This window comes from Condylura cristata, unplaced genomic scaffold (genome assembly GCF_000260355.1).
Source record: "Condylura cristata isolate star-nosed mole 26May11 unplaced genomic scaffold, ConCri1.0 scaffold00020, whole genome shotgun sequence".
In the NCBI taxonomy this organism is placed as follows: Eukaryota; Metazoa; Chordata; class Mammalia; order Eulipotyphla; family Talpidae; genus Condylura; species Condylura cristata.
In genome coordinates this window covers 20,878,129-20,888,590 of record NW_004567121.1, presented here as the reverse complement: position 1 = coordinate 20,888,590, position 10,462 = coordinate 20,878,129, and the positions used below count along the sequence as shown (strand labels likewise).

Genomic DNA, 10,462 nt, shown 5'->3' with positions numbered 1-10,462 from the left:
TATCTCATTGTGGTTTTAATTTGCATCTTCCTTATTACGAGTGATGTTGAACATTTTTTCATATGAAAGGCCAAATGATTTTTAACAAGATTGTCAATACCACTTAATGGGAAAAAGATAATCTTTTCAACAAATGGTGCTGGGAAAGGTATATCCACATACTAAAAAACAAAGCTGGATATTTACCTAACACCGTATGCAAAAAGTAACTTAAATGGATCAAAGATTCAAATGTAAGACCTAAAACTATAAAATTCTTCAAATAAAACATGGGATTAGGCAATGGTTTCTTGATTACGACTTTGGCTACCTCTGTATAGATAACAAAAGAACAAAGAGACAATTTGGGCATCATGAAATTTTTAAATTCTGTGTATTAAAGGACAGAACTGAGTAAAAAGGCAATCCATAGAGTGGGAGAAAATATAAGAGATTAACATCCAGAATTTATTTTTAAAACTCCTAAAATTCAACCATAAGAAGCCTAATTAAAAAGTGAGTCAAGAACCTGGACAGACATTTCTCTGAAGATATACAAAAGCAAACAAATATATGAAAAGATGTCCAACATCACTAAATAGGAAAATGCAAGTCAAAACGGCAATGAGATGTCACCTTATTATACCCAGTAGGCTGACTGCTAACCCATTACAGAAAATAGCAAGTGTTGGCAAGGATGTGGAGCAACTGGGTCCCTTATGTGTGTTAGGTCAGTCATTCTGCCAAGTAATGTGAAGTTTCCTGAAAAATTAAAAGTAGAATCACCACCTGATGTAGAAACTCCATTTCTGAGTATACACACAAAAGAATTGAAAGCTGTCTCAGAGAAACTTCTGCTCCCATGTTGTGGAAGCCACTTGTGTCCACTGACAAATCAGAGGATAAGCAAAATGTATTCTGTAGATATGGCAGAATGTTACTTAATCTTATTAAGGAAAGAATTTCTGCATTTTACTACAATAGGGATGAAATTTGAGAACATTGTGCTGTCTGAAATTAGTCCATCACAAGAGGAGACAAATATTGTATGGTGTCACTTAAATGATGTACTTAGAGTAGTTGAAATCATAGAGCCAGAAAGCAGAATGGGTTTGCCAGGGGCTGGAGGGACGAGGAGAATGCGGAGTTATTATTTAACGGGCATGCGGTTTCAGTTTTACAAGACAAAGGAGTTCTGGAGCCAGACGGTGGTGATGACAGCATATTACAAGTGCACTTAGTGCCACTCAACTGTACACTTAAAAAATGATTAAGATAGTAAATTTTATGTTTGTGAATTTTACCACAAAAATCGGAGGAAAAAAACTATGAGGCCCATATAATACACCGTGATATTATTATTACCAACTTCCTGATTCTAACTCCAGGCAACAAGAGACCTAATTAAATGGGTTGGCTACTTGTTAAATTAATGTATATTTTCATTTTACTATGAGGCTTCACAGAACTTTCTATTAGGATTCTTTATATTACATATCTTAACACAACCCTTTGGAAATCCCCATTGTTCCTTTTATGTGAAAACCCTGGTGAGCACAAGTAATTATGCTCCAACATTTCCTTGCTCCTCACAGCTCGATGACATCTGCTGCCCGCAGACATTGCTGAACGGGGCTCACCCCCCGTCCTAGAAGGGTTAAGAGAGGTTTAAAACTCTTTGCCACCTATTGCAAAAGGTACATCTACATTTTAAGTGTATAAATAAATGGACTAAGCAAAGAGAAAAATTGAAGTGGTAAGAAATTAGCTGCGAACTATTTTGATTCCAAGGGGCCAGAGTGATTCTGGTCGGATTCCATAACTGATGAGTCAGCACTTGAGTGGATGCTCCTCTGGGCTTAGAGTGTTTCCTGGAATCCTATTGTTTTTTATCCATCCTTCTCAGCATGGAAAGGTCCAGTCCAACATGTCCTACAGAGATACATACCATAAAATACATCATCACAAGTGTGCAGTTTTGAAGTTTTTAGCATCCTCGCACGATTGCCTGCCCTTTGTTTGCTTGGTCTCCCTTTTTAACTTCTGTGGGAGAGGCTCTATTCAGTCATTGATTCAACATATATTTAGTGAGCACATAGAAGAACAAATAAAAACCCTGTCCACATGAAGCTTGCATTCTAGTAGAAACAGAAACAAGATAAAAATCTATAGAGTGGACCCTCCCTGGTGGCGCAGAGGGTTAAAGCACAGCACTGTGAGGCTAGCAGAGACGCGAGTTCGATCCCCGCCTTCCCCGGAGGTGACCCACATGGCGCGGCAGACCTCTCCTGACCGCCTGCTGCTCCCCTCAGCAGTGTACTTGTCGATCTGCCTGTTCTGCTCCCCACTCTGACTGGTGAATCCTCTCACTGCCCTGCCCCTGCACCTCCGGCCGGTACCCCAGCTCTGTATGCATAAATAAATAAATCTTAAAAAAATCTATAGTGTACACCAAAGGTGACACGGAAAAAAAGAGAGTAGGGAAGGGGTACATCAGTACATTGTGGTGAGGGGCAAAGGGACTGGCATTTGAAGTTGAATGGTTAAGAAATATCTCGAGAGAAAGTAACATTTAAGACTTGAAAGAAATAAGGAGCAAATCATGTTATCTGAGGGCAGAGTGTCAAGACAGAGGAAACAGTTGAATTGCAGAGATTGTCAGGAAAGAGGTATGTTCTAGAACAGCCAGAAAGATGGTATGCCTGGAGCTTAGTGAGGAAGGGGAGGGTAGTGGGGAATGAGATGGGGGTGAGCAACCGGGGCCAGGCCAAATAGGGTGTTGAGTCAACCATAAAGACATTGGCTTTTATTCTGGTTAACGTGGGGAGCCCTGGTCAAGTTTTTCCCAGAGGAGTAGCATGAACTAATTTACTTGGAGCAGTAAATGCTGACTAGATGCAGGGGAAGGAGCCAGACCAGTTAGGAGACTAACTGCAATAGCCCAGGTAAAGGAGGGCACAGTCTGCCCAGGTGCTGATGGAGATTATATTCTAGATATATTATGAATTTGGCTGGTGGATAAGGTGTCAGGGATCGGGGCAAGAGTAGTCAAGGATGACTCAGATGACATTTGCAAGCTGAATTGGTGAGAGCCAATTGGAGGGGCTGGTTAGCTAGGTCCCGACAGGCAACTGGACATTCTGCACTTACCCCACAGGAAAATACCCATTCAGACCTGAAATATGTTAAGTTGTTCACACATTTCCAAAATAAGACTCAGCTATTTAAGCACTGAGTTGTCAAATAGACTGTATATTTACTTTATTTCTATTATAAAGCTAAAAGCCATTTGCCTGCTGTTTCTCCAGTGATCAGCTACCTTCATTGGGAAATGTAACTCATTACAATTGTTTCTGGATATTCTCAATGTGATCAGCTCAGTTTGGGGTTACTTTTGCTCCCTAATTTGTTGGTAATAAAACCTTTCATGTTATAAACAGTTTTATTTCATTCATCAGGTACTTATATTATTACCTCAATCATAAGCTAATAATTGCTTTTTGTTAATAAACTCGACATAGCCCTGTAGCTAAATATTAGCTAAAGCTTGCACAGGATCTAGCTAGTGCCAGATTGGGTTTATCGCTTTTCTGGTTTCAACATCAGCCACGGCAGGAGGAACTACACTGCAGAAATCAACAAATACCCCAAAGCAGGACTTTTCTTTCCGGGAGTGGGTTTACCAGAATACCCCGGCCTGGGATAACAGAGTCGGAGGGATAAGGTGATGTAGATTGAGCACCCCGGGAGGGAGGAGGTTTATCATGGCATTGTTTAGGATTATAGTTTACAAGCATAATAAAAAAGTAGACCCTCTTTAATTCTAAATTCTTTATAGGGTTCTCCCTTACTGCCTTGCCCAGGGCAGAATCTTTCCATCTACTCCCACCTCCAATCTAACAATTCCCCTTGATCACCGGGAGTGACACATTTCACCTTCTAAGCTTTGGTGCTCATCTGTTCAAAGAGTATCATAAATTCTACCCCCTTCCCTCCCCCATGGCTGCCTGTGAGTATTCATGACAATATAGAGCACACAGTATATGTTCAATTAATGCTAGTATGACTATACCATGAGAGTTCCCCAGAGGCACATGGGGTCTTACACTGTTGGAAAGTTCGCTTTTAAAACACAATCTAAACAATGTTCAACAACATTGCCTTATCCATAATATAATTTCAGGTGTGCATCACTGAAAAAGCAAGATACATGCCCTGCATTCAGTTCACCACTAGAAGTCCAATGCTCTCTTTTATCATACAGTTGTCCCTTTGCCCAACTTACTCACAGCCCCTTTTCCCTTACCTTCTGGTAACCACTAACTGTTCTTATAGTCTAAAAGTTTGTCTTTGTTTTATTTAGTTCATCTTTTTTGTTTTCTTTCTATACCACATATGGTGTTTGTCTTTCTTCATCTGACTTATTTCACTGAGCATAATACCCTCTCATGCCATCCATGTTATTGCAAATGGTAGGATTTCAGTTTTTCTTTTTCTTAATATCTCTCATGGCCTTAATAGAAGGCAGGAAAACCCTTACAGATCAACAGCATCCAATCTCTGAGCCTATGTGTTGTTGTTTTTTTTAAAGATTTACTTATTTATGCATACAAAAACTGGGGCACAGGCCAGAGGTGCAGGGGGTGAGAGGATTCACCAGAGACAGAGTGGGGAACAGAACAGGCAGATCCACTAAAATAGGCTGCTGAGGGGGGCAGCGGGAAGATCAGAAGAGATCTGCTGTGCCATGTGGGTCACCCCTGGGCTGGGGATCGAGCTCATGCTGCAATGTCTGCAGAGAGCTTCATAGAGCTGTGCTTTAACCTGCTGTGCCAACCAGGGAGGGCCCTCGGCCTATGATGACACAATTTCCACAGCAGGAACCATCCTCCCTTATTTCTGAATGGCCAGACTCTCCTCATCTTCCCAAGTGTGCCCAGCACTGCCAACCTCCGCCAGGCTGGCTCTCTGCCCCAGATCTCTTTGGGAATCTCTGGCATACCTCAGACACACTGGATTAGAACCTGCATTTTAATGAGATCTGTTTCCGAAAGGCTCATTCCCCAGTCAGGGAACCAAAAACAATGCCAGGCAAAACCAAGGATTGCCCAGGGGCCCCAAACCATTACGGAGGAAACCCTACTTTGCCCATTCTAAGGGTCTGGTCATCCATGGGCACAAAGGAAAGTGACCACTCTTGTGTGCTCACAATCTTTGACTGGAAGATGTCCAAGGGCCCTAGAGACAGGAGTAGGGGAAGGATTCCTGATCAAACTAAAACCATTACGCAGGGCAGCGGGTCGCATACAAGATGGAGCCGGTGGGCGTAGTTTGCCCCTCTGCCCAACAGACCAGGGTGGGATGCTCCAGAAAACTTTTCCTTATGTTTACAATTTTAACAAAGTGAATCCTCAGCGCATTTAGAGTTAGGAAGCCTTGTTCTAAATTGCTGAGGCTCAAACTGACCTGATGGGAGATTTTTAAAAACATCATGTCTAGACCACCCCTAAGATTTTCTTACTCAGTGGGTCTGAGACAGAGCCAATACATCAGGGTTTTCAGAACAGTCAAAAACTTCCAGGTGATACGAATACTCAGCAAAGTTTGACAACCACTGCTCTATAAACCCTTATACTTCCTTGTGGCAACTCCCCTCCCATAACCCTCTGGTAAACAACAAGTTCTTTCCAGAGTCTAATAACTGTTTTCAGTGTGTTTTGCTAGTATGTGCTTTTTAGCTATTTATATTCCACAAATGCATAAAACCATCCAGTATCTGGCTGGTTCACTTTCTGACTTGTTTCAGCTTCCATCATCTCCTCAAGATCCACCTATTTTGTGTTCATCATTAGTGTCTGTATGTTTTCATTCTTCTTTTAAACTCTAACTCTTTTAAGTGCAATTAGTGGCTTTTAATTCAATTTTTATCACCTCCTTCCTAACAGTGCATAACCATATAATAGTGTAATGTTGACTGATTAAATGATAAATGCAATTGGGATCTAAAGATGTTGCTAGATACCATAAGTGTAACTATCATCCTAACTTGAAGACTGACCAAATATATCCTTGAAATTGTGGAATTACTTCTTCTTTAGTTCCAAGACCAGCCTCAGAAGGAGGCTTGTGTTAGAATGAGATTCTTACTGAGAAGAGCCTCTGGAAAGAGCCACCGCCATCTCCAGGAACTGCTTAGAGAAAGCTCAGCTCGGAGTTGGGAGACTCCAGAGAGTGATATAAAATAAAGCTACCCCTCCCCACACGCCATGTACAATTCACAACTCTTGGCTGAACTATGATGATGTTATTGTTTCTTCCTCTCCAGGGTGCCATTTTGAAATTTATGGGGATTGTTGTCCTCACTATGAAGGCATCTGTTATTGAAATGTTCCTTGGTAAGTACTTTTATATGAGTATCTGGATGCACTTTTAGCATTCTCCTAAGGTCCAAAGAATTTTGCCAAGAAAAGATTTAAACCAAGATAAAGTACATAAAGAGCACAGGGCATCTTTTTTTATGGTAAACATTTTGGAGAGAAGTCTAAGTGAGACTTATAAGAATAGATCAAATTTAGAATCTATATGTCTATGAAGCAAATATATGTATTACACGTGACTGTTTTTCATACAGACATATTTATTCATGTTTTTGCATTATGTATTCTTCAGCAACTAGCAAATATTTTAGACAGGGAATATTAACACATTCTGAATTTAGGAATTTCCTATTTCTTCATTTCTCAAAAAGGGAATTCTTTGTCACTGACTTGGCCTTGTGCACTAACACAAGAGAACACAATTCTGGGGAGGCCCCAAGGGGCAGTATATTTGTTAGAAAAGGAGGAAGTGCTAATGGGTTTAGCACTAAAACCCAAGGGTCATCACATGTTAGTATGTTTATTAAGTTACCAGTCATGTACATACCTATGTAACTTTGGGGATACATTTCACACCTCTGCATATGTATATGCTCCACTCCCCCTCCACCAAAATCCTGTGTCCATGACCTCTCCTCCACCTTCCTCTTCCCTCTAGGCCCTCAGGTAAACATCGAGTCTAACTATTGGTTTTGCCAGTATGTGCTCTTTGGTTTGTATATTCCACAAATAAGCGAAACCAACCGATATCTTTCACCTTCTTATTTCACTTAACATAATTTCGCCAATCTAACCTTGTCTCAAAGGAACCTTTTTGTCTGTATTAATTGTTGAGTCATGAAGTCCATACTTCAGTGGATCTTGACCACACTGTGCTGTGGCCTCGTCAGGTATAGTGCCATGGGGTCACTCTGAAACTACTGACAGAGGAGGGTGGGAGGACCCCCAATATGTAGTAGTTTACTAGAAATATTGTGACAAAATACCACAAATTGGGGGCTTAGAACAACAGATTTTATGCTCTCAGAATTTTGAGACTAGGAATCCCAAATCGAGGTATTGATAGCATTGGCTCCCTCAGAGAGCTGTTCCACACCTCTCTCCTAACTTCCAGTGATTTGCTGACTATCTTTGGCATTCTTGATGTCCCCTATCTCTTCCCTCATTGCTACAGGGTATTCTTCCTGCAAGCATGTCTGTGGCTTCACCACCCCCCCCCCCATTAATGACTAGTCCTATTGGCTTGGGGCCCAACTTACTCCAGTATGACTGTCCTGAATTAATTTTATACCTGCAATGACCTTATTTCCAAATAAAGTCAAATTCTAAGGCCAGCTACGAACTGATAATACCAATGAGACAAAGCAGAGCTGCACTGTGGGAGCCTTCAGGCTACAGGCCTATGTTATGCTGAGGGTGAGCCTCCCCCCACCCTTGAGGGTTAAGAAACACCACCCACCCAGCCAGCTGCCTCCTGCCCCAAGCCTACACTCTCTAAGTATTAGTCTTTACTGATTTGATATTGATTGGGTGGTCTATATTTTGACTCTTCTTGAAAGTAACTGGACTGCGACTATAATTCATTACTGATAGGAAGACTGGAACACCAGCACGTATTCACCAGGTTAATGACTTTAGGAAGCATGTTTCATTATTGTTAGTCCATAGGATTGCAATATGACAAAATTTAAAATAGTTATGTTGTCTTTCTCCAGTTGCAAATGAAATCTATTCTATGCAGTATATATAAGGAATATTTTATAAAATGGAAACTATACAGAAGATATAGGCTAGGGATATCACCTTAACATTCTGAATATTTTGGTGCATTTATTTCAGTTATTTTTCCCTGCCTATGTTCTAGTTTTATCAGTCATTCTTAGGTTAAGGCTGAGTACCTCCCAGTGCACCTTGTGTCCATCGTTTGTAAGAAATGAGTAAGATGCCACCATTTGAGGGACACTTTCAACTTTCATTATTTCCAGCTTGTCTTTAGACATAATGCTGTAATGTGACATGTTTTATTTACATAAATATTTGTCTATATTTCTAATTATAGCTAGGGATATATCCTTAGGACAAAGGGTACCAATATTTTTCAGACTACTGAAATATGTTTTCAAATGACTTTCCATAATGACTCCGCCTACTTAGACTTTCCCCATAATATATTGGAATGCCCTAACCCCAAATACATGCCAGAATAAAGTATACTCTTGTGTTCAATGTATACTGACATGAAAAAATACCCCATCATTTTGTTTTAGCTTGCATTTCTTTATTAATGAGGTCAGGCATTGTTTCAAGCTTATTCATTTGTATTTTCCATGCTTATAAATATTTTTTATTAATTGGCTTTTAAAACCTTTATGCTTCACTTCTCTTAAATATACTGGAGAGGAAGTGGGGGAAACTTTTTTAAAGTCAAATCATATAAGTACTTAATTTGTTTGGAAATTTCAAGCACTGCTAGTGAAAAGTATGAAACTTTCAGCTACAAATCTCGAGTGTGTTGGTGGGGAAGCAGTGAGCACAGACGCCTTCCGTAAGTTCAGTATTGGATTTTTTTAATTGAGTGCACTGCTTCAGAGTTGGTAAATTGCCAGTGCCTTGGAACTTTGGGTTCTGAACAATTCCTCAAGGCACCTAGACCCAGTGGCCTTAGTACCCAGATACCCACCTACTCCCACAGAAGGGACTGACTTTCAGATCTAGATTTCGCTTTGTATTTTTGTTTGTTTGGTTTTTGTTTGATTGTTTTGGTCTTACATTTTAGAAGGGCAGGTTTACTAGGAAAAAGAGAGAAAGAGAGATGCCTACATAGTCACAGGTGGGCAGGAGCTGCCTCTGCTTTGTATTTTGAGCATCAATCATCCATCTCAGGGATCTGCCTGACTTCCTAAGGAAAAACACCCAAGTCTGATTTTCAGTCTCGCTCAAGCTCTAGGCACAATTCACCTTTTCCAAGATAGTAAGAGAGGTCTTGCTGTTGGAGAATGAGGGCCTGTCAGGGCCACGAGCACATTTGCAGGCTATTGACAGCCTTCCTCTTTTGGAGTGGCCTGGGAGCTTTAATTAACAAGCATCTAAGCTGAGAGAGGGCCTCTGTACACATTGAAAACGATGACTTTATTAACCACTGCTGTAAAACGGAGCCCAGCTCCTTGTATCTTCAGCCTGGAGGGTCGTGGGTGAGCAAATATGAATGATGGGGTGGTCTTACCGAAATATTTATAATCTTTATGGTGCTAAGACTTACAAACCACTTGCCACAGAACACAGGCCAAGAACAGTATTTAGTTTCCATAAGAACTGATACCCAATTTATTCTTATTTAATTTCTCCCTCTATGTAAGTTAATTTTTTCTATATATCCATGTTGTGCAATAATCCAGGTCTCAGCTAATGCTACTAGTCAAAACTGAAGATAATTTAGTAGCAGCATTGTTTTTTTTTAAGTAATCTAGAATTCTAGTTATTCACTTTTGTGTGTAAACTAAAAATGTGGGTTTTGCACAGAATTAAATGACACAGAAATTAGACCTCCATGACAGTCACACCCACTCGAACCTAAAATCAGTCTGCCTCATTCTACCTGGCAAGACTCATGGTCCTCACTTTTGCTTCTTTAATGTTTCTTTTCTTGCAGGACACGGTATCAATTATCCAGGCCCCAGCTAATGCTTACAGTCAAAACTGAAGATCACTTAAATTAGCTAATCATTGTTTAAAGAAAGTTTTCTTAACACTTCCAACAGTGCTACTTTTTCCTTCAAAGACAGTTGCCAATTCAAGACTTTCTAAATCCATGACTAATGACTAAAGCAAGCACTTCTGTTACTAAACAAGCATATAAACTGGAAAGCAAAATGTCTATTCTAATTCTTCTATTGCTTCATGTTTGCATCCAGAAAGAGGGGTTCTTAGAAAAGTGGCTAAAAATAAAGGTAAAGTGAAGTGTGTTACCATTTTTGGGTTAGTTTGGAAATAGCCTGGAGAGAAAGGAAAGATAAAGAATTGACTAGACATCTGAAAGCAAAAACTGCTTTTCTGTCTAAAGTAGAATTAGTGCAAGTGAAGCAATGTGAGCTTTATCAGATGCTGTT

The 10,462-nt window shown here is 40.3% G+C and overlaps 1 protein-coding gene across 1 annotated transcript in view; it reads left to right on the top strand.

Moving 5' to 3' along the window:
• VIT (vitrin) overlaps nucleotides 1–10,462 on the top strand; it is a 100,057-nt gene that overhangs the window by 19,926 nt on the left and 69,669 nt on the right. Inside the window, exon 3 of the mRNA XM_012727658.1 lies at nucleotides 6,305–6,374. Within this exon, the coding sequence (XP_012583112.1) occupies nucleotides 6,323–6,374 (52 nt within the window). The 5' untranslated portion in view covers nucleotides 6,305–6,322. The remainder of the gene's footprint in view (nucleotides 1–6,304; nucleotides 6,375–10,462) is intronic.